Raw genomic sequence first — 25,179 nt, 5'->3', positions numbered from 1 at the left:
GTGGCCAAACAAAATATAATGTATTGCCTCTTTGCTGACAACACACAGCTCAGTCTTCTAATATGAGGTTCACTATTGCAAAGCAGAAGAATCTTAACACTGGCTTGAATATCTTATAAAGTGAATTGCATTTAAATCTTTTTTGACAATAGCTATCTTTCTATTACATTCTTATATTTAAATTTATGGCTTATCTGAAATGAAGTCAAAATTCCTTCACCAAATCAATGCATCCCAAGTTTCTCAATTCAGTCTCAAATTATTAAAGTATAACATTTCATCAAAATTCTTCAGTTTCCTTAAATGATCAATAACTTTTTTAAAATTATTCTTTCAACAATCACCCTGAAACTAAAACAACCAAACTTATTCATGAAACAAGATGGAATACACAAATACTATGAGCTACAGTTTTGGGGTCTTAACATTGTTGATTTATGCATTTATTTCAACATGACTTGTACCATATGCAAACTCATAAATGAGTTCATATTTATTCGTGATAATATGGTTATACAGACCTTGAACTAATAAATTCCTCTATGGTGTACAACATACATTGTTGTTTATGTGATATCCCTTAGAGTTGCGAAAGTTGGACTCACTGTTCCAAGGATATTGTTAATAAGACACTTCACAGCAGAACTTTGTTATTGTAGTAAAACTTGAAGACAAGATATACCGCCATTTCACAAGTGCACAGATACACAGTAAAAAATGACAATCGTTCGCCACCTTCCAATGACGCAGCTATTCTCTTTCTATAGTATGGGACCAACAGAGGCATTTGCCTAAACTGAAAATGAGAAACCACAGAACACCATTTTCAAAGTTGCTGGTGGATGGATTTGAACCACCTCGCCTGCTGAATCCACGGATTTCTGGCTCAGTGCCTCAATGCACAGAGCTACCACAGTCGATGGAGAATTTGGAAAAACATTTGATGGTTCATAAATGCTTACACATTTTAAGATTTAATCATGTGTGGAAGTCCTGGCTTCAGTTAAAATAGTAGTACAAGGATATTTATAGATTTTGGATGAAAAGGGAGGGATGGAGGCAGTCAGTTTGGACAAAGTCAAGAAAGCCACTGAAAAAAATCTTTTAGACACGAACGAACTAGAGAATGTGCTATCAACACAGACCCCATACGGTATCCAGAAACCGTCCTCATCATTCCATATCCAGACTGGCTTTCATAATTGAGTGCTACACAGGTGACCAGACTGGGTGATATTTTGTCATGAGGGCTACTAATGATAGAATTTTGAGCAATTTTTCCAAAAAAATGCAACCTTTATCATTTGAGAATTATTTTTTTGGTGGTCAATGCAATCTTTGGATGACACAGCCAAATCCATGGGTGCTTTTATGCGCTGAAGTTTTTTGTAATGATGTTTACTGATCTGCTGCCTTGTGAAACACTGGAATATTGCAACCACAAAGTTCCATCAGCCTCCAAATAAAGACTCCAGTGTTAATATTAAACTGCTATAGATATGTAATTAGACAGTGCATACATATTTTTAACTTACCCTCAAAATCGGTTTTCCTCTTCTCTCTTGCTACAAACTCATCCATAATTAGAAACTATTACAACAGCACACAGTGCAAAAACAATAAACAGCAGCACTTACATTAAATTCAAGTGCAAGTAAGAACTGAACTGATCAACAAAAAACAGCTGAGCTCAAATAAGCCGAACACTACAATAGTTTAACTGGGCTAAAGTAGGAATGGGTGGTAGATCACAGTACTATAGATATCTCGATAGTTTAATTCTATCGATGGCCTTGTTTACTATCAATAGTGTGTACCACTTTTTCGTTGTGTGATTGAAAACCAAAATATCTCTCAGCTGCACTACATGGCTCAAAAGAACCGACAGAAAAACAAGACAATGAGCAGACAAGAAATAATAGAGGTTATGATGTACTTAATTTAGTACTCTCATCTAATTACTTCTCTTTCAAAAATGAAATTTACAAACAGGATCCTGGCTAGCAATGTGAGGTCTCTTAGTGGTCTAATTGCAGAAATATTTACCAATCATACAGAGAATGAAATACTGACACTAAAAGATAGCATCACAAGTAATGTTAAATTCTATAACACTAATGTGGGTGACACTCTTATCCCATTTTGTGATACAGACAATGTTGTTTGAGACCCCATCAGTGAATTAAATAGCCTGTATAAAAATATCCAATTTATCCTTGAACATGAAGAAAACAACAGTATACCTTGTCTTGATGTGAAAATACCAAAATAGAACCAAAAGGTGTACTTACTGAGAAGATGCTAGTACAGACACCACTATACCAAACTACTCTACACAGCCCACCTCAGACAAGGAACTGCATATAGATCAATGCTATACAGAACACACACATTTCCTCTTCAATGTACAGAACTCCAGCAAGAAACAGAAAGCATAAAATGTACTGCATTACACAGTGGATATGCTCCTTCACTGATTAATCCATTGTCACAAAGGATAAAAAATAAACTGAAAAAACAACTTCAAACTACACTCACATGTGAAGCATCCCAGGAGTTAAATACGTAAAAATGTCATATCTTGGTATAATGTCTGACAAATCAGCTAGGCTATTCAAGAACACAGAAGTAAAAATTAGCTTCAGCATGAACAACAACCAAAGTATGGAGCTTACTAAGAATATAAAACTGCCAGATAGAGATCTTGATGCATCAGGCATTTACAAAATTATCTACAGCCAATGCAACAAATATTATATGCAGACTGGGTAAATGCAACAAATCAGCATTAAAGACACAGCCACCATTTCAAAAACAAAGACAGTCCTGAAATGTTGCACAAAATCAGAAATTAAAGGAATTGATATCATGGTACAAACGGAAATTTTAATTCCTAAAACAAAATATGGAGATAATGTTCTTAATGAGGTAACCAACTTCAAACACTCAAAATTGTACAGTAGTCTTAAGCCAGTTCTAATGCATCAGATTTAAGATGTGTAAATGTGAAACAAATGATGACTCGCATGTTTGCATCGTGAATATCAGTATAAAATGTGGTAATCAATATTCACCCACACCCTGCAAGGCCACCATACTATATTTAGTGTACCATGTTTACATGAACGTAGAAAAATTCATGCTGTGAATTATGTCAAAAAGTGATAAAATAAATAGAACAATATTGTGATGTTACACAGTTGCTCTGCCAGTGTACCAAGGATAAAAAACACAGCTTTACTAAGGCAAAATTGGAAGTGAAAAGGGTCATATAAAGAGCGTCACACAAGATTTTTGCAACATAATAACAGATGCAAAATTCTCTGGATCCCATACAGGCGGTGGTCTCAATCATAATAAACAACAAGACAGCTTCATATCAGCAGAAGATGTCGCTGGACAACCCCCCCTATCCCCAACCACCACAAAACAAAACAGTCTCTCCAGCAATGAACAGTAAACAAAGACTGCTAAGTTAATTTACTTTAAGACTATTTGTTTTGAGGAGCAATTTTCTGTATGCATAAATGCATGAAGATGGGTGGAACATGCTCAAAACGCGATGCAACTTGTTAAATCAAACATAAAACAAATAAATGTGACAGCAGATAATAAAAATAAATAATAAGTAGGTAGTGTGTAATTTCATTTACGTGATTTTTTTTTTTGGGGGGGTGGGGGGGGGGTCCTTGCGGACCTCCTGCCGCCCCCCCCCTCCCATGGCTATGCCCTTGACAAAACACACACACACACACACACACACACACACACACACACACACACAGAGAGAGAGAGAGAGAGAAAGAGAGAGAGAGAGAGAGAGAGAGAGAAGGAGGGGAGGGGAGGGACACGGAGAATAAATTTGACAGAAAAGTTTCACTATCATAAATTCATATTTTTCATTTTTTTACAAAATGATTGAATACTTTCATGATAACACACGTAAGCTGATGTATAGTACAGTATGAAAATGAAATTTTCTCACTAATTTTAGTTTAGATCAAGACTTTGGTGGGGTCATACAATTTCCGTCTGGATACCTTTTTCGAAAAGCTTGGATGAGCTCTGGGTCAACAAGACGAACACCATCGACTTGGTTTCCAAGTGTTATCCTGTGCAAATAATAAATAAAAAATTAGGTTGCAACTAAAATATATTTGAATAAGGTAATATCCGCATTAAAGAAATTAAATTGTTATAAAACTAGTTTTCTAATTTTTAGTTACAACATGATTAATAAGTTATTCTAGGCAGCTAAGTGATTAAGCCTTACACTACAAATAAGAGGTTTGGACTTAATTCCCATTTAATCCTATGAATTTTCATGATATTTAACAACTTCATTTCTCGCAGTGTTCTGAGTACCTGAAAACTACTACGCTGAACTGGGGATCAGATTCCGCATTGAACTGGCCATTCATTACTCTGCAAGTTCTATGGTTTGAGGAAGGTAGCACATGTCACTTTCAATAGGAGCACACCTAGTAAATGAAAGCACTGTACAAGTTGTAATGTAGTACGCTAGCCCGCCACCCGCACGATAGCATCTCCTGCCGGTGTGTATTGAAAACACAGATATTTACTAATTCAAGAATGTTCTTTGCATACTTCAAATACTGAAATGTAATATATTGTACAATTACAGATAGAAACTAAAATTATTTATTTTTGTTGTAATGCTGCTAATTACAAGTAGAAACTAGGAAAAGTCTCTGTTGTAAAAGTAAAGTTCTGGAATTCTTGCTAATTTATGATAGTCTGTCACCTTTTGTAAGCACAAAGACAATGCAACTGATGATAGGAGTGCGAGTTTCTGTTGAGCAACCTAATGAGGCAGTCATGTCCTAAATGTTGAATTGTAAAATCTGATGTAGTATTGTGAAAGTACTCTGAATGGTAATTGGAATGAATGATATGTAGGCCTAAATGCTGTTAAGGGGGGTAGGACGTCAAACGGGCTGACTTGGAGCGGGAGAGGCACCAGAGGACATTTTAATTTCCACTGTCTATACTTTTACAAGTAAATTCATAAAACTTTGTCAGCATGACCAGGAAGGATTCAAGATTCACACTTGTAGCAGCAGAAGTTAAAAAACATAACAAAATAATGTTTTTTACATGTGAAATTTCATCATTTTTTTTGCTTACTATTGGCTGAATTTGTTGTTATAGGTACACTTTTCTTCATAAGTAAGAGAGACTGTTCGATGAATTTTGCACAGCATACAAACCATACTTACAGGTGTCTGAAACTCTAGAATCTATTTAATTTATGAAAAAATGAATGAGCTGTTACGTTTTAAACTTTATGTTTAGAAAAAAAATCAAATTTTGTAGTTAATTATCTTAATTTTTACCACAGTTTTTAATAGATTTGGAAAATTCTAGAGTTTGATACACCTGTAAGTATGGTTTGTATGCTGTGCAAAATTCATCAAAGTATCTCTCTTACTTGTGAAGAAAAATGTACCTATAGCAACAAAGTGAAAAAATGATGAAATTTCATATCTAAAAAAAAAATTATTTTGTTATGTTTTCCCACTTCCACTGCCATGAGTGTGAGTCCAGAATCCTTCCTGGTCATACTGACAAAGTTTTATGAATTTATTTGTAAAAGTATAGACAGTAGAAAATAAAATGTCCTGTGGTGCCTCTCCTGCTCCAAGTTGGCCCGTCTGACATCCTACCCCCCTTAAGGTACTATTTGTGAAAACATACAGTTTATCACAGCTAACCTAAAGTAAATTTTTACATGTGACTATAAACTAGATGCCTGGGACCATAAATTTACAGCTTGGAGGATATTCTGGGTAAGTTCAAAAAACTGTTTTTTTATCAACCCAATAATCAGCTTTTGCTGAAAAACCATTGGAACACTGTTTCTAAAGTAAGTTTATTACCTTCAGCAGGGGCCTAAAACATCCCACGGATGATTAGCAATTAGTGATGAACAATTTTTCACAGCCAAATGCCAATAAAAACCTTCCTTCCATTACCTGAACCAAGGCTGTTACTTTAAACACAAAACAGCAACTCATTTAATTTTTCTATAGTAAATATATTAAAAATAGTGATCTTTTTCCCCATCTCATAAACATGGATATTTGCAAATCAGTTGGAGGTGCGGAGATCAGCAGATTTCAACAGTTGAAATATATAATAAATATTCAGTTTCCACGTATAATGAAAAAGAAAGTAGCTATTGAATTTTTTTGTCATATACACTACTTATACAGTTTACAGTGTGCTAAGGGCTATGAGTTAATTGGCAATTGACCATTTCCCATCGCCTTGCTGGTTTACACAATTTTGAAATTTTGTAATTTTGTTTATTGCACCGTCTATGGTCTTAAGCTGCATTTGAACTTTTCCTGATGTCCAGGTTGTAGTGAATAACCACAGCCAGAGACAAAACTCTGATGGTATCATAACAGGTTTCAATTTCTTCAAACGTCATTTTATGATGATTCTAGTACATAACATCATACCTAATTTTGATGAGTCACTGAATAACATATTCAGATCACCTGAGAAGTCAAACTGGTTATGATACCAACTGTGTGACCCAAGTATGGAAAAATACAACAAAAGAAATTTGTTTACAGTTTGTTACAATTTTGTTTACAGTTTACATTCCCTTTAGTGTGTGCTAGTTTACATAAAATAAAAGAGAGAGTGTGTGTGTGTGTGTGTGTGTGTGTGTGTGTGTGTGTGTGTGTGTGTGTGTGTGTGTGTGTCGAGAGAGAGAGAGAGAGAGAGAGAGAGAGAGAGAGCAGGGCGTGGAAGGGGTGTTTGAAGAACATCAGTCAACTCCATTAGGCAGATTCGTCCCACCTATAAAACGGCAAAATAAGCAGACTAACCCATGGACCCTGCAGCCAACAAAATTAAGAAAGCAAACAAGAAATTCCACAAGGCTGTAACAGTGCGCTTATAGACAACTGAGCTTGGAACAGTGCAGAGGAATTAAGGAGCATTACACAATGATACTCATCCAAACAAGGAAAGACAGCTGGAAAAGTACCTATGCAGCTAGTTCCAAAATGATATCTATGACAGATACAAAAAAACCTCCTGGTTGAGTGAATCAAAACAGTTCTGGTTTAGACCATGCTAAGGATCAGTGACAGCAAATCCACAAGGGGGTGAAGGCATGCAGTGGAACATCTGAACTATCCTTATGCACAAGAGGGGGATGCAGTGATGCTGGCCAGGTTAAAGAAAGGGATAACACTCAAATCTGACAGTATCCAGTCAGAAGTGCTGCAGTAATTAGCACCACAGATTGCACCTTGCTTAATATCTGTATTAAATGAAGCATTACATCCGATTCATGTACCTGATTCATGGTACCGAATGAGATGGTGCAGAGGTTAGCACAGAGGACGCACTTTTGGGAGGATTATGATACAAATACGGGTCCAGCCATCCAGATTTAAGTTTTCTATGGTTTCCCTAATTCACTCCAAGCAAATGCTGGGACGGTTCCTTTCAAAGGGCATGGCTGATTCCCTTCACCATCCTTAAAACAATCTGAGCTAGCGCTCTGTCTCTTATGATCTCGTTGTGGATGGGACATTACACCCTAATCTTCCTTACTTACTGATTCATGGTAAACCATGAGAACAATAATTATCAAACAATCCAAAGATATGAACCACTTAAAATGTAAATCTTACAGGAGGACTTGGTTATAAATGCTTGGGCTACGGTCTAGGAATGCTTCCTGTGTGACTGACTTCAGCCACACAGGTAGCTTCATGGACTTAGCCATAGTCAATTTGGGTTCCGACAGGGTCAAGCAGCAGAAGACACCATAAAGAAGCATTTGGCATGCTTCAGGTATCTTTCAAAAATATGAAACTGTTTTATGGTATGAGAGTACATCAAATATAAATTGAATTTTTGTTCCTGAGCGTCTACTGATGGTAGGATTGATCCTGCACTTGTATAGCTGAGTTGTTGTAAGCTGGTCCCTTACAGCTGCAGTAAGATGAGTGTGGCAGCTTTGTGAGCCTACTTCAATCAATAACATAACACAATCTTTTAAACACCTCTATGGCAACACCTCAGTGTTGTCACAGCTCTGTAGATGGCTACTGTTTCCTCCTGCAGACTGCAGACATCAGGACTTCACAGCTGAAAGCTGGCAACAGTGCTGCAAGCTGTCAGTGATCTTTTTACACAGTCTCAACTACTGTATGCTTTAGGAGTGAGGAATGGGGAGAGCTGGTCATTTCATACTCCCACCCAATTCGTCGCTGGCATTCACGATGTTAGAGCAACAGGTGCACCCCTCCACTGTGCTATGCATACTTACAAAATTCAAGCGATGGAAACTTTCCTGAGATTGGCTGCAAAATATGGGGATCAAGCACTGTAAAGGACTCATGTGCCTGCCTGGAATAAAAAGTTCAAGGAAGGATGAGAACTAGTGGAAAAATCAGGAACACGATAACTGTCCTCTGACCAGGATTACAGACAAACATATCGGTGCAGTTCAAGATATTCTCCAAGATGACTAACTGTTGAGGGTATCTGAAACTGCAGAACAGGTAGGGATAAGTTATGGACGTTGTCAAGTGATCATCACAAACAATCTAAAGTCCAGTAAAGAGAGAGAGAGAGAGAGAGAGAGAGAGAGAGAGTCAGGATGTCTTGCCTTTTGACTGCAGATCAGAAGTTGAACATTTGGAGGTCTGTCAGATGCTTACAGCAAGGTCTACAAAAAGCGATGCATTTTCAAGTCAGATCATCACTTGCGATGAAACTCTGGTCTGCCACTACAATCCCAAGCTGAAACAAGCCAGTATGTAATGGCACAGGAAAGAAAAGGCAGCATCAGTGATAACAAAGGCTTGACTGTCAGTTGGCAAAGTTCTTTCAACCATTGTTTTTGGCTACTAAGGCATTTTGCTTACTGATTTTTCGCATGAGTGATGCACAATCAATTTTGCTTACTACTGTGAGCTGTTGAACAAGGTGAGGGCTGCATACTGCCATAAAAGATGAGACCAACCAATTAAAGCGGCTACCCTCTTCGAGACAATGCCCAGGCCCTATACTGCAGCTCTGACCATCTCAAAACTTTAAGCAATGCCCCGGACTGAATTTGATCATCTCCTTACAGCCCGGACCTACTGTCCTACAGTTTTTATTTGTTTGGGCCACTTAAAGAAGTTCTACGAGGAAAACAATTTGAAGATGACAAGGACATGGAGTGATTTGTGCGTAATTGGCTCTTCACATAGCCAGTTTTATTCTATAATCTGTGATAAAAAATTTGTTTCTTCTCATTGGCAAAAACATATTTCTAAAGCAGGAAACTATGTAGAAAAAATTATATCTGCCTTTTATTTTCCATTAAATAATTTAAAAAAATACAATTCCAATTATATTAGTTTTACCCTCGCAGAATCACAGGCACCTTCGATTATGTTAGGTGGCCTCTGTTGGTCATGCAACAGAGAGAGATATGGCACCTGCATAATTCTATCATAGCTTTCATTACCACTGCAAGGGGGTGAGTGGTGGAGTGGCATGCAGGAAACTGGAAGTGATTACACATATCACAAATAGATGCCCACATGGGCCCATCTGTGGAGCTGTGATCTGGGATCTCGTGATAGAATCCCTTCCTCAGTCTGACTGATTGGCATTGATGTATATGTGGTCACTGTATGCATTGGCCTTATGCTAATAGTGTTTTCTGGGAACTCAAAAGCTGCACTTGAGTAAAAATGCTGAAGTGTAGTGGAAAAGTGAGCAAATAATGTTAAGGAAACAAATTGATGATGGTAGCACACAAACTATCTACATGGTGCTAAAAGTTAGATTATCAGTAACTCGAAACCCAACATTTAAATTAGGCAATGTCTCTGCAGCTGCTGAACAACATGACATGCAAAGACCTTAAGGTGCAGCAGTTGAGGAAAAAGTTTCTAACATAATGCACAAGATAACAAGTATAGGTACTACAAATTCAAGGCTCATACTGTTCAACACAAAAGTATACCATGTTCACAATGATACTTCCAAATCAATAGTATGGGCACACTGATTCTGCTTCAAGAATCATTGAAAAGCTATGTGCTAAGGACAGAAGAGTGCATCCTTGAGCTGTTTTAGGTATTTGGAACTATTCTAGTGGAGTTATTATAAGCTTGGGTGGTGTGGGTAAGGGAGAAGCTGGGGCAGGGAGGAGGGGAGATAGCAGGATAGGGTGAAGGGAGGTGTAGTGCTGCTAGTGGCATGTGGTGGGGCAGGGTAAGGTTGTTGAGTGCTGTCAGGAGGTTTTTTTGGGTGGGGAGTAAAGAGGAAGGGGGAACAGATGAGGACAGAAGGGGAAAAAGACTAGTGGGTGCTCTGATCCAATACAAGGCTGTGTAATGCTAGAATGGAAGCAGGGAAGAGGACATGTAGGTGAAGGAAAGGGACTAGTGAAGGTTGAGGCCACAGGAGTTATGGGAATGTAGGATATATTGCAGTGACAGTTACCATCTGTGCACTTCAGAAAAGCTATGTTAGTAGGAAGGATGCAGATGACACACCTTACACAACTTATAAAAGTACCATTTGTTAATGGGCTGTTCCTAAGAAACCCCGAAAAACCGTGATTTTTGGGTACCAAAAGTACCAATTGTGGGAATGGCCATTTCTGTATTTTCTGTTCATGGCAAATCACTCAAATTTTTACCAAATGTTCTTAAGAAGAAGTTCTTGAGGAACTTCACAACTTTTTTCAATATCGTTATCCACTACTGAAATCCAGAGATTCAAAGATTCTGTCCTTTATGCAAAAAACCACAAAAACTTGTGTTACCATTTTTTACTTTTGTTGTACCTGTCTGTAACTCAACATCTCCTTTACATAGTGGGTAGAAGTCTATCCTTTCATAAAACTGTCATTATTCCATCTTGGACTTCCCTCTATTTGTTTGATAGATACAACTACAATTTTAACTGCATACTGGCTAAGGAAAGGACACCTAAAAAATGCCCAGAAGAATAACTAGTGTCAGGATCAACAAATATAAATTAAAAAATTGGAGGATGAATACCTGGTAGAGTATCTGAGATTACATAATAATTGCTGACGAGTTTATTCTTTCTTCCTGAACATACGAGAAAGTCTGAAAATGCACCACGTTAGTCCTAGTCAGAGAATGGTACATTTTTTTGGCAGAACACAGCTCTTGTCTCACCTCACTCATCTTGGGACATTTCAAGCTTGAGCAGAGCAACATCTGTGAATAGCGGAGATGAAGGAATTCCAGAACACATTGCCTTCCACTACACATTATTGAACACATTTAGACCTAACACGACATTCTCACCTCATTTATACACAGCTGTACACGGCTCTAAAAAGTGGTTTATATCAAACAACATAGTGAACACCAGACTGCTAGTAGCATATAAAGAAAGGGTTTGCCCCAGACTACACTAAAGTCGCACGAATGCAAAATAGGGAGTAGGATCCAGCAGTGAGCAATGTGAGTGAAGAGGGAGCATCAGTGTAGAGAAAGTGACATGCATGTGGAGCTTGTTGCCCCGTCATTAGGTGGCCACAAACACTGCTAAAACTCATGCCTACGATTGTACTTAATTGTTAAGAAAAAAAGTACTGTTCTCCCATCTGGTGGAGCTTAAACACCAAGATTTAGACAACTACCAATATTAAATTAGTGTTATTATATCTGTTACAATAGCTGAAAGATATCTTTGCTGTAAAATACAACTGCAATTTTGCTAAATCACATAATGTTCCTTAGCCAGAACTAACAATGGACCTGTAACAGGGGCAAGATCTTGAACCCCCACTGCATGGCCCCACTGGAATGAAAATAGTTACAAGTTGTCAAGCAACCAGCCATGTGATGTAGACTCAATGCATATTCAAAGTTCACCACCCCCCAGTAGTTGCGATGAGGTTCTACGTCATGACTCTTCCTGTTTTCTATTTTTTTCTTTTCCCTTACTATCTTTTTGTTAAACATCTTCAATTTTCCAAATAGTTTATGTTTTTCAGATCATGTAGTAACAGGCTGCATAAACCATTAGAAGAGCTGTTATTTTGCACATTATTATTACAATGTCTGACCAAATTTTATATACAAATTGTGGTCCTATGCCATAATTGTATATGAAGTTATTATTGTAATTAAGATAGTTCATGGTATTTTATTAATAGACTGTCTTCAAACACTGGACCACAAAGCTTTTTCACAAAGTAAATTAAATAAAGACTCTCTGGAAAGACAATGGACAAAGTGCACTGACCTCAAAGGTAAATGTTTAACACAAGTGTAAACTGAAGTACCAGGTCTTTCACTGCAAAGACCAATAAATTCCCCCCTTGCCTTGAGCATTAAACACGATCACAGAATTCTCTGGTTTTTATATCTGCTTCAACTACTTTGCCAGTGAGCCATCTGATGTCTCCGATGGCAGACATTCAACTGCAGTTTCTACCACCTGCATATTTGTCAGATTTTAACCAAGACTACCATTCTGCAAAATACATCATCACCGTCAGCACTCACATAATAAACAACAAATGAGCTATCAGTCCAACCATGACAGTGCACCGTACCAATAAGTTCCAAAAATCCGCACTTGAAAATGTGATTTTTCAGATGGTCACAGGAATAAATGGTCAAATGTTTTGGATAGTCCTTGCCCTAGTGACCATTTGTACACCTATCAGAAGAATGGGCATACTATAGCTATCCTACAGGACAGGGTCACAATTTAAACACTACAAACTTACTCCAGCCCAGGCAAACTGAGCCAATTGGTTGGTTCTTTAGCATTAGGTGTGGTCTAGTGTGAACCTTAGACAGCTTATGAAAGCACCATTTGTTCATGGGCAGTTCTTGAGAAAACCTCAAGAAACAATGATTTTTGGGTAACAAAATTAGAAATTGTGTGGATGGTAACATCTATATTTTCTATTCATGTCAAATCACCAAACGTTTTGCTACATGTTCTTAAGAAGATGGTTTCAAAGAACTTTGAAACTTTTTTCGATACTGTTATTCATTAGGAAGATCCAGAGGTTCAGAGGAAACAGTGAAAACCAGTTTTAGCCGCTTTTGCACTGTGGGCCACAATTATCTGCATAAATAACCATGGACAACGGCTCAAATTTAACTTTGCATTCTTTAGACATTTATTTAGAAATGCCATTTTCTTGTTTCCAAAAATCTCTATCAGTTATCAAGACACACCTGAAAAATAGTGATTTCTGAGTATCAAAAAGTACCAATTGTGTCGATGGCCACTTCTATAATTTTTATTCATGGCAAATGGTCAAAATTTTTACCATGAATTTTTAAGACGATGTTCTTGGGAAACCTTGAAATTTTTTTTTGTATCGTTAAACACTACAGAAATCCAGAGATTCAAAGATATCATATTTATGCACATAAAATATGCAGATAATATTCATTCTGAGGACTAAATGTAGTTTTGACTGTTAGTGAATGCACGGCAAGGGTCCGGGTCCAAGGATCATCGCAAGGGTTTCATGGTCACCAAAATTTAGTAGCACTGTCTCTAAACTTTACACCTATGCAAGCTGTCTTGACCTGGAAATTATTCGATGGTGCCACCTGCCGGTACCTTTTTTTTTTTTTTTTTTTTTTTTTTTTTTTTTTTTTTTTTTTTTTTTTAACTACTACTTTGTTGTACAAAATTTTTGCGTTTGAAAATCAAAACTGAATTGTCTGGTTAATGTTGGTGTATGCTAAAAATGTTGCACATTGTTATGTAAAGCCGTGTAAAGTGAACTTGCGTTGGATGGCACCCAATTTTGTGTTAACCTTTTACTACGCGTACTTTGTTGTTATGTTGTCATATGCGTCAAATTATGTAATTGATATGAATATAATAGAGGGAAACATTCCACGTGGGAAAAATATATCTAAAAATAAAGATGTTGTTACTTACCAAACGAAAGCATTGGTATGTTGACAGGAGACAATAAAAAACACACAAACACACACACAAATTTCAAGCTTTCGCAACCCAAGGTTGCTTTGTCAGAAAAGAGGGAAGGCGAGGGAAAGACGAAAGGATGTGGGTTTTAAGGGAGAGGGTAAGGAGTCATTCCAATCCCGGGAACGGAAAGACTTACCTTGTCTGCTTGTGTCTGTATATGTGCGGATGGATGTGTGTGTGTGTGTGTGTGCGCGAGTGTATACCTGTCCCTTTCTCCCCCTAAGGTAAGTCTTTCCGCTCCCGGGATTGGAATGACTCCTTACCCTCTCCCTTAAAACCCACATCCTTTTGTCTTTCCCTCTCCTTCCCTCTTTCCTGACGAAGCAATCTTGGGTTGCGAAAGCTTGAAATTTGTGTGTGTGTTTGTGTGTTTTTTTATTGTCTCCTATCAACATACCAATGCTTTCGTTTGGTAAGTAACAGCATCTTTATTTCTAGATATAAATAATGTAATTGTGTTGAAGTACATAAATAACCAGTCAGGACTTTACTGACCAGCAGAATTTGTTTATATAAGTAGCACACAATGCTCTAACGTGGAAAAGAAGGAAACCAACTGAAAAATGCACTGTTGGAGCACAAAAAATGGGTGAATATGCTCCCCTTCAACAGACTATGACAGAAACGTGGAGAACCAGCTGCCTTAATCCTCATTCTGCTTTCCTCACCAAACATTTTGGCACGTGAACATATCCACACTTTTTTTGTGCTCAAAGACAGTAACACAGAGACAGTGACAGTGGAAGACGAGACTGTGCTCGTGGGAGAGAAAGAGAGAGGACACAGTGGCACTGAGAGAGACAAAATGGCTGTGAAAGAGAAAGAGAGACAAATGAAGACAATAGCAGTGATAGCCAAGGATAGATAAGATAGTGATGGCCAACGAGACAGTGGCACTAAAAGACAAGAAAGATGGATGGATGGAATAGTAGTGGTGGGAACAAAAGACAGAGGAGACAGTACAAATGTAAAAGAGAGATGAGCTGGGACCACGGGTATGTCGACAGATGAAGACAGCTGGAATGGGAGCCAAAGAGAGAGGAACTAGTGATGGTCAGTGACAGACAGTGTCAGTAAAAGAGAAAGAGATATGGATGAAGATAGCAGCAGTAAGAGGAAAAAAAGGATAGGAGTCAGTAGAAATGAAAAAGAGAGATGAAGAGAGACCATAAATATGTTTGGGGAATGTTGACCCCCCCCCCCCCTTGACCAGTGAAATTTAACCACAAAAAATTTGCTTGTTCTCCACCATATCCTTTATCCATGTGTTAGTTTCCTGGTCTAGGGGTCAAAACCCCAAGAAAAACATACCCATGGACATGTTTGGAGAGGAGACAATGGTGGTTGAAGAAAAAGACAGCAGACTGTAAGCAAGAAAGAAAGAGACAATGGCAATGGGACAGAGAAAAAGAATGTGACAAAGACAATGACAATGGGACAGAGAAAAAGAACGGGACAACGATGATGGCAATGGGACAGAGAGACAGCAAAAGTGGCAGAAAAGGGGACAGTTGCAAGGAAGAATGAGTGAAAGGGATGAAGACGGGACAGTGGTAGAGACAGAAATGAGACAGTGGGAAAGACACATATATAGACAATGGCAGTGAGAGAGAGTTCCTGAGTATGAAGGCTTCACTACAAAGCGAGACTAGATAAAAGGATTTTAATATTCTGTATTGAAAGAGGATGAATATGTTTGCATGCAAATATTTTTGGTGAGGAAAGCAAACTGAGGGCTGAGGCAGGTGGTCTCCCACTTTTTGTCAAGATGTCATACTGTGATTGGAACATTAGAACTGAAATAACAAAGGACATCTTCATCTTTGCACCTTTGTTTTCCTGTTTATGCTGTTGTGCAAATTATTTCTATTATTGCAACATTCATTACTTAATGTTTTCATCTCATAGCATTATTTCCACATCCACTGGGTTGCTACATTTAAAGCAAGTACTTACCAGTTAGGCTGGACGTTATGAGGGCGTCCAAAGAGCTCAATCTTCCTTGTGCCTGGCGATAAACGTTCAATGATACCATATATTTCGTCAGGCTTGTGACTCGTAGCTCGTACCTCTGCCACAATAACATCACAGTCAAGTCCTCTATTAAGGTTGTCTGGACTACCTTTCATCCCCACCTGTAGTATACAGATAATACTACATAACAACACAAATGTACATTCAATGCTCATGAAAACTCTGCAAGAAATGTAAAGATATGGCTATAATGTATTGTACTGCCAATTCTATAAATTAGTATGTTTACCTATACACTTCACAGACAACATTAGTGATTTCCTGCCTTATCCCATCTGCTTATGAAAGATGGGAACTTAACTTATTCTCCAATACCTATTACGATGTAGGACAGAGACAGCAGAATTGTCACATAGTCCTCCTTAAATATCAGTTCTTTAATTATGTTGCAAGAACATTGCCTTAGTTCAAGAGATTTCCATTTATGTTTTCTGGTCATCTCTGTTATACGTTTGTGTACCGGCCTGTTACAGTTCTAATAGCATGTCTCTGAATTCATTCAGTGTCTCCGTTTTTGGCTGCTTGGTAAGGACTCCAAACACTGGTACAGTAAATTCAGGACTGAAGTGTTTTGTATGTGGTTGCCTTTCTACAGTGGAAATTCTAGGATGGAATAACAACAATATTATGAAAATCATAGATTGCTACTCACCATACAGGGGAGACACTGAGTTGCAGACAGGCATAACAAAAAGACAGCACAACAAGAAGATAGCAGAATGAAATTTTCACTCTGAAAGGGAATGTGTGTTGATATGAAACTTCCTGGCAGATTAAAACTGTATGACGGACCAAGACTCAAACTCGAGGCCTTTGCCTTTCATCAGCAAATGCCTTACTGACTGAGCTATCCAAGCATGGCTCACAACTCTTCTCACAGCTTTACTTCGACCAGAACCTCATCTCCTACCTTCCAACCTCCACAGAAGTTCTCCAGCAAACCTTGCAAAACTAGCACCACTGGAAGACAGGATACTGCAGACACATGGCTTAGCCACAGCCTGGGGGATGTTTCCAGGATGAAACCTTCATTCTGCAGTGGATTGTGTGCTAACATGAAACTTCCTGCCAGACCAAGAATCGAACCCTGGACCTTTGCCTATCGCTGGCAAGTGCTCTACTGAGTGAGTTATCCAAGCACAACTCACAGCCCATCCTCATAGCTAAACTTCCTCCGATACCTTGCTTCCTACCTTCCAAACTTCACAGAAGTTCTCCTGCTCAATCAGTAGAGCTCTTGCCCACAAAAGGCAAAGGTCTCCAGTTTGAGTCTCTGTCCAGCACACAGTTTTTATCTGCCAGAATGTTTCAAAAAGATAGCTGTCTTTCTGTTGTGCCTGTCTGCAACTCAGTGTCTCCTATATATAATGAATTTCAATCTATACTTTTCATAATATTGGTTTCCTTTATAGGTGCACTGCACTTTCTCTGCTTCCTCCCAACAAACATTAAATCTTCATTTATCCTTCCTGAAATTGATTTTCACCTAATGTTCTTTTAATTTCATATGACTCTGCAGTATTAGCAACAGTCAAATAACGCAAAGAGCTCCAAAAGTTTATCACAAACCCTACAACTGTACACTATTTAGTTTTTTCTTCTGTTTACAGACATTTATCTACATTTAAAGAAGGTTACCAGAACAAGTATTGGGTGAAGCATACCAAAAAGATTGTAAAGGAATGATTGGATGGAGTATCAAAAGTGGACAGTAAAAACATTCCACATCAAAAAACATGACTGCACAGTAACAGCATAGATAAATACCTTGTACGGCTTGTTCATTGAGTCATTTAATAAAAAAGAATGACATCTCCATGCTTTTCATCCATAAGAAATGAAAGAAAAAAAACAGCTGCCATTTTGTTTTCTCTGTGCTACATTCTGTTTGTCAAAATGGAAGAGGTAAGGGACAGTCAAGCGGACACTATTTCATCTCAACAGCCATTCACTCCTTTAGCATGCATGTTGCACTGACATACCCCAATTTACAGTACTAGGTAAGAAACCAGCTATGATGTATCATGCAGTGTAACTTGCTGTGACAGTGCGAGAGAGGGACAAAGATATTGTTTATTACTCTGTGGCGGTCAGCGCTCACATAATTATTCTTAGGATATAGTCTTTGTTTGTTCTCGTTAAAAGTAATTTTAGGAGAGGAGAGCCATTCTTGTGATGTAAAAAATCGACGCCATTGCGAGTTTTGATTCAAATTGTAAAATATAAGTGCATATGGAAGGAAATCAGTTAATAGAACAATAAAATATTGTTCATTTCAAGAAGCTCAACACGATATCTGCAGCATCTGGAGCAGATTTCTACAACAGCGGAAGCGTGTAATCGCCATCAGTTTCACACACCGCCCTGTGTACGCTGTATGTATTTACCCACAACAGTGAACATACAGTTACTCACACACATAGAAAGACAATACTAGGTGGTGTGGGGAAACATTTCAGTATAAAGGCCCTGTAGAGCTAAACAGTAATTAGCCTAGTAATAAAAGGGAGTCTTTATATACGTCTACCGTTAGACAGGACACGATCCTGATACAACACTCATAGTGAACCTGCAATATAAATATGTTAGTAATTTAGTAATTAATGTTTCATTGTGTGTATATATGTCTAGTTTTATAAAGTAACTACATTATGGTCCTTTGTATGTTTCATGCTAACTGAACGTGCGGGAGTATCTTGTGAAGAGAACGAGTACGCCATCCCAGCAGCCGAGCAGAAACTTCAAAAAGGCCAGAACATTTGAATTACTAGCTTTCTGGAGCATTTATGCATTTAGTGACCTTTCATCTATTAATTTTCTAAGTATAAATAGTGTTGCTATATTACTTTTACTAGAATTCCAGTATTTCAGTAGATACCAAGACAATATTTTATGTGTTATCTATGTACTGTGTTTGTGTCACATTGTAAAGTGTACATTGACAGCATTAGGACATTAACGTTTTTTGCGTGTGTAAAAGTTCAATAGTCACTTTTGTAGGACTTATTTAGAGGAGAAACTGTCAATTGCTCATTTACATGGTGATAACTAGCTCTATGTTCAAAGCCAGTAAGCAAGCATGCATCACAATGCCAAAAATGAATTAAATAGTGCGAATGCGTCGTCAACTAGTGCCACAGAATTTAATACCGCCGTAGTTAGCGATATGTCGATTATGGCTGAGCAACCAGCAATAATAAATGCGCTCACGCCGTCGACACAAACGGTTGCTAGTTCCGACATTCATATGTCGAAAGAAGTCCAGAGAAATATGCAGCAACCAACAAACAACATGAATTTCACCTCTGAGACAGACGCGTGCGAAAACGAAATGACTGTACCGAAAATTGTGTCGGTACAATCCTCATTAAGCCCAGTGCAATCGCCAATTGCTGAGAATACCGATTTGTTATCCCAGCTGATGTCAAGTTTGACTGTCATAAGACAAGGGATTAAGGCATTGGAAACATCGCAATCTAATCTTGCAACGGCACAATCCCCGTTTGCAAATGATATGAATCGTAGATTCCAGGCATTGGAAACTACGCAATCCACTTTTGCAAATGACATGAATCGTAGATTCCAAGTATTGGAGAGTGCGCAATTTAATTTGGCTCAGGAGCAATCTAATAAACTAAAAGAAATAAATGATAAGATTACTGAAAAATTCCAGAGTTTGGAAACAAAGCAGAGTCACTTGATTACCAGTCAGGCACAACTCATAGTTACACAAGAACAACAGTATCAGGAATTAACAAACAAATACAAAGACATCTTATGTCGTCAAGATACACTAAATCATCAAGTGCAGGAAGTTATTCATGTACAGAACACTATTGCGCAAGACGTGAATACAATTAAGCACGATAACGAGCAAGCTGTCATTGAGCTTACTCGGAGGATAGACACTCTCAGTCTCGAAGGCGAGAAACACATAGACAAACTTTTCGATGAACATAAGATCGCATTCTCTAAGGACATTGAAGATTGGGCGAAAGAGCAAACCGAGACAGTGCGAAATTATGTGGACAAAACCTTGAAAGAAATGGTTTCTAACGTGCAAGTTAACAACGAAGCTGCACAAGAACAACTTAAAGCAGAAGTTAAAGATATTAAGGAGAATATAGGAGATGAATTTCCTGCTTGGAAAGCAAAGATAGAAAATACATTAAAAGCATGCCAGCAAGGTCTAGTTAATACTAGAGGGGCACATACTACTTGCAGTTTATCAAAAGCAGACATTATTCCTGATGAAACCAGTGAAACCGAATCCATGCAACAATATCCATGTATTGGTGCATATTTACGTAATCAACCAGAAACAAATTATCAAGATTATCATTCACCGCGAAGTAGCCACCAGAATACACCTGCGACTATGAATGAAGAAAAAATGCTTAAATATCGTCAATTCCAGATATTTATTCCCGAAAGGAAGTCGATCAATCCCGTAGTATTTATCAAGCAATTTAAAGGGATATTGCTGCGAATGTGGACTGAGCAACAAAAAATTATGTACGTTGCAGGATTCATACATGGAGATGGATCGATGTGGGTGTCAGAAGCATCCGATTGGTGTCAAGATTATGACCAATCTGAACGTGCTTTCTTGCACAAATACTGGAATAAGGGAGTACAAGAAAGACTACGTAAGGAAGTTTTTGACCCACAACCTTTTTCTTTCAAAAATGGATCTTTAAGAAAGTATTTCGAGAAGTATATAAATAAAAGTAAATACTGGAATGAACCAATCCTGACGCAGGATATCATTCGAATATTAAAGGGCAAACTTCCACTTGAAGTTAAGGAAAAACTTCTACATGTGCCTGAACAACATGTGGAAGATTTTCTAGCCACATTGGATTCAATAGACATTCTGTTCGAAGAATCACGTGTGCGCTATAGCCAGCCAAGTTACCAACCTAACAAATACAATAGTAACAACAAACAGTATGGAAACAAACCTTTTGCACACAATTCACCAAACCCACAGGTGAATTATTTCCAGAAAAACGTGAAATTTGGTAACGAAATCCCGACCAGTGTAATCATGACCAACAATGTGAACAAACATATGAACGGAAATGGAGGAAGAATAATAAGAAGAGGAAAGGATACTATCAAGAAGGGAATTATCAGCAAAAACGGCGATATCAGCAACCAACCCAAGAATATCACAACCAACCACAAACTTCAGGTTGGGTACCAAATGATAATGCAAATGAATGGAGAAATCAACCACCAATAATAACCGACGTAACGGAGCAGACATCTACTAATAATGGACAATCGTCAAACTAAACTCGACTGTCAGAAGCCCCGACGGTGCAGTCGAGGAAGTTTTCAGGGGCGAAAATTCAAGCATCAATTTCTTTCGGTACAATGATGGCAAATTATTAATAGAAGAACTTCAGCAGGATATGATGCCTTGTCAAGAGGAACATATCACTGAACCTGTTGCAAAAATTCAGGCGGCAATTGAAGGCATTACTGTGCAAGTTACTTTAGATACAGGAGCAGCAGTAAATGTCGTTTCTGAGAAGTTATTTCAAAGAATACTTCAGAAAGCAAATCCACCGATTTTTCCTGTTCAATGTTGTAGAATTGTAGGTCCTACTGGTCATAAGTCTTCTCAGGTTAAAGTGCAGACTCAACTCCAGTTAGATATAGGAAATGTAGCTATAAATTGCACGTTCCTTGTAATAGAAAAATTGGTTGAGGACTGTATCCTGGGTATAGATGAATTTAGAGAGAGAAATTGACATATCGATTTTTCTCTAGGCCGTGCCAGTTTTACAATAATGGATCAGAAACATCAACTGAATCTTCTCAGGGAATATAGTACCCATGGAAAGTATTGTCAGGGACGAAAGCTGCAAATAAAGTGGATACATAGCAAACCTGTACGGTATTACCAAATTAATTACTTGCAACCAGTTTTAAACCCTGAAGATATGGTATATGAAAAGGTACAAGAACCTGAATATTTGCAACAACACCAAAGAAAGCAATTATATGATCTTCTACAGGAATATCATGAAGTCTTTCAAGAAAGACCTGGTGTAATCAAGGGATACACATGCCATTTAGATGTGATACCACACCAAGTTTTCTGCCGTATTTTTTATCCAGTACCGTGGCACCAACGAAAGGCAGTTGATGTGGAAATCCACCAGATGCTTGAATGGGATCTGATCGAACCTTCGACGAGTCCATACTGTAGTCCGCTTCATGTTGTCTCGAAAAAGGGAGGAAAAGTTCGTCTCGTGCTAGACACACGGCAGATAAATAAGATTATCGTGCCCATGCGAACTCACCCGGAAAATATTGATGAGCTAATTCAAAAGTTCGAGGGGATGAAATACTTAACAAACATTGATTTGAGAAGTTCATTTTGGCAGGTGGCTCTAGACGAACCATCAAAAAAGTACACCGCATTTGTACATGCAGGTAGAAGCTATCAATTTAAGGTTTTACCTTTCGGGCTTCTTTTTGCAATTTAGTAGTTAGTTTTTCTTTTCAGGCATAATGCACGAGAGATATGCAGACATTATGTATTTGTTTTCCACAGTAAAGATAAGTTTTCTTTTTAGTATGCAGAGAATTTAGCTATAGTATGAATGATTTCTTTTAAAATTTTTTTATTTAGTTGATAGTAACTTCAATCAGGAGTTTTTATAAATGCTCTAGATTATGCATTGGGACCTGCACTTCGAAGCAATTTAACTTTATTTGTGGACGACATGCTCATAGCTACGACGACATGGAAGGAGCACGTTGATTTATTGAGAAGAGTATTAGAACATTTCAAGGAAGCAGGCATAATCACAAATCTGCAAAAGTCCCATTTTGCTTGAGATAAAATCAAATTTTTGGGTCATCTTATAAATGGAAAAGGCATCTTACCCGACTCCGAGAAACTAAAGGCAATCAAAAACTTTGCAGTTCCAACAACAAAAAGACAGTTAAAGGGCTTCCTCAGAGTTGTCTCTTTTTTCAGGCGTTTCATTCACGACCACTCTATTAATGCAGAACCGTTGTACAGCTTGTTGCGCAAAAATACTCCGTGGGTGTGGACGCAACAATGTCAGAATGCATTTGAAGCAATAAAACATGCCTTAGTCAGTTCACAAATATTATATCATCCAGATATGAGCCAAGAATTCGGTTTAATGGCAGATGCTTCGGAAATTGGAATAGGTTCATGCCTCCTCCAAGTAAAGATGATAGACAGAAAATCAACTTTCTGTCCAATAGCCTTTGCTAGCCGACTCTTAACTGCTTGTGAAAGAACATATACGACTACCGAAAGGGAAGCATTGGCCATAGTCTAGTCATTTAAGAAATTTTACTATTACGTATATGGAGCGAAGACAACAGTATACTGTGACCACAAAGCGTTAAGTTTTTTGCAAACATGTAAATTATTACATCCAAGATTAGCAAGATGGACGCTCTCACTCCAAGAGTTTCAATTTGAAATTAAATACCTAAGCAGACAGGATAATTTCATCGCTGATGCACTGTCTAGAATGCCAGATGGAAATTTGTCAACTATCAACATCACGGACAATCCGTCTGAATTTAATGTTCTTATAATGACTGATAGAATATATAGGAAACATTTTCTTGACATGTGTAAGAACATGGAAAAACTTCAGAATGAAGATCCTCGTTGGCATTCAATAAAAGAAACTTTAGCAAAGCCTGGAAACGATGATCTGAAGAGACTGTACAAAGTTGAGGACAATGTCTTATTTTTCAAAGGGCATCTTGATTCAGATAATTGGAAGGTGTGTATTCCCGAGAAGAATGAGAATGACTTAATTTTGCACACGCACATCACTTGGGGACATTTTGGAGTATTAAAGTGTGCTCGGAAGATTCTAGCATATTGCTACTTCCCAAACATTCGCAGGAAAGTGCACAGACAGTTGAGGAAATGTAAAATTTGTCAGCTAGCCAAACCAGGAAATTTTTGTGTGAAACATTTCCTACATCCTATTATACCCACTAAACCGCTGTCAATCATTTCGGTCGACGTCTGTGGTCCTCTACCATCATCAAGGGGAGGATGTAAATATATTGTAGCTTTTCTTGATATATTTACTAAGTATGTCAAACTTTATCCATTAAAATCAGCTACTGCTGCATCCATAGCCAAGAAGCTGGTCAAGGATTATATAGTCAAGGTAGGCAAACCAGAGGCTATTCTTTCTGACAATGGGTCAATGTTCACTGGATTTCGTTGGAGGCAAACATTAGCCAGTTGTGGTATAAAACAAATTCTAACATCAGTGTACCACCCTTCAGCGAATCCCGTGGAACGAATTTTTCGTGAATGAAACCGGTTCATGAGAACATATTGCCACAACCAGCAACCCAAATGGAACGATTATCTTCACGATTTTCAGGAAATTGTAAACAATATGCCACATACTACGACAGAATACACCCCATACGAACTGATGTTTGGAAAACAGGAACAGAATGACTGGATTCGACCAATTCCTAAAGTAGCTATTAACAAAATAGACCTACAAAATAAAGTACGACAATCCTTACTTAATATAATGGACAAGGCAAGAAAAAGGAAAATATATTTTGACAATCGACTTGGAGAAATAAAAACATATAAAGTGAAAGACCAAGTTTTAGTAAAAACTCATCCTAAGGCTTCACTTATACAGAGGAAGAACACAAAATGGCAATTATTGTATCAAGGACCATTTGTGATTACCAAAATACCCCATCCAGGAACTTATGTTTTGAAGGATGTGAAGAATGGAAAGGTGAAAGGAATGTATCCTCATCACTTGTTAAAGCAATTTCATGATGACTGAAGATTCTGAAGATTGAAAATACTATTCTTATCAAATAATATTGATTAGAGAATTTTCATTAAACCTATGAATCATACTTAGGATAGTTTCTTTCTTTTTGCAATTTAGTAGTTAGTTTTTCTTTTCAGGCATAATGTACGAGAGATATGCAGACATTATGTATTTGTTTTCCACTGTAAAGATAAGTTTTCTTTTCAGTATGTAGAGAATTTAGCTATAGTATGAATGATTTCTTTTAAAATTTTTTTTTTTAGCTGATAGTAACTTCAATCAGGTTTCACAATGCATAATGACCATG

General features: G+C 37.8%; 1 protein-coding gene across 1 annotated transcript in view; it reads right to left on the bottom strand.

The window, feature by feature from the left end:
- Positions 1-3,874: 3,874 nt before the first annotated feature.
- LOC126416570 (N6-adenosine-methyltransferase catalytic subunit) overlaps positions 3,875-25,179 on the bottom strand; it is an 84,057-nt gene continuing 62,752 nt past the window's right edge. Inside the window, 2 exon segments of the mRNA XM_050084318.1 lie at positions 3,875-4,112; positions 15,961-16,139. Coding sequence (XP_049940275.1) covers positions 4,001-4,112; positions 15,961-16,139 — 291 coding nt within the window. The 3' untranslated portion in view covers positions 3,875-4,000.

This window comes from Schistocerca serialis, chromosome 8 (assembly GCF_023864345.2).
Source record: "Schistocerca serialis cubense isolate TAMUIC-IGC-003099 chromosome 8, iqSchSeri2.2, whole genome shotgun sequence".
In the NCBI taxonomy this organism is placed as follows: Eukaryota; Metazoa; Arthropoda; class Insecta; order Orthoptera; family Acrididae; genus Schistocerca; species Schistocerca serialis.
The sequence above is the reverse complement of the archived record's forward strand: the minus strand, read 5'-3'. Positions and strand labels throughout refer to the sequence as shown.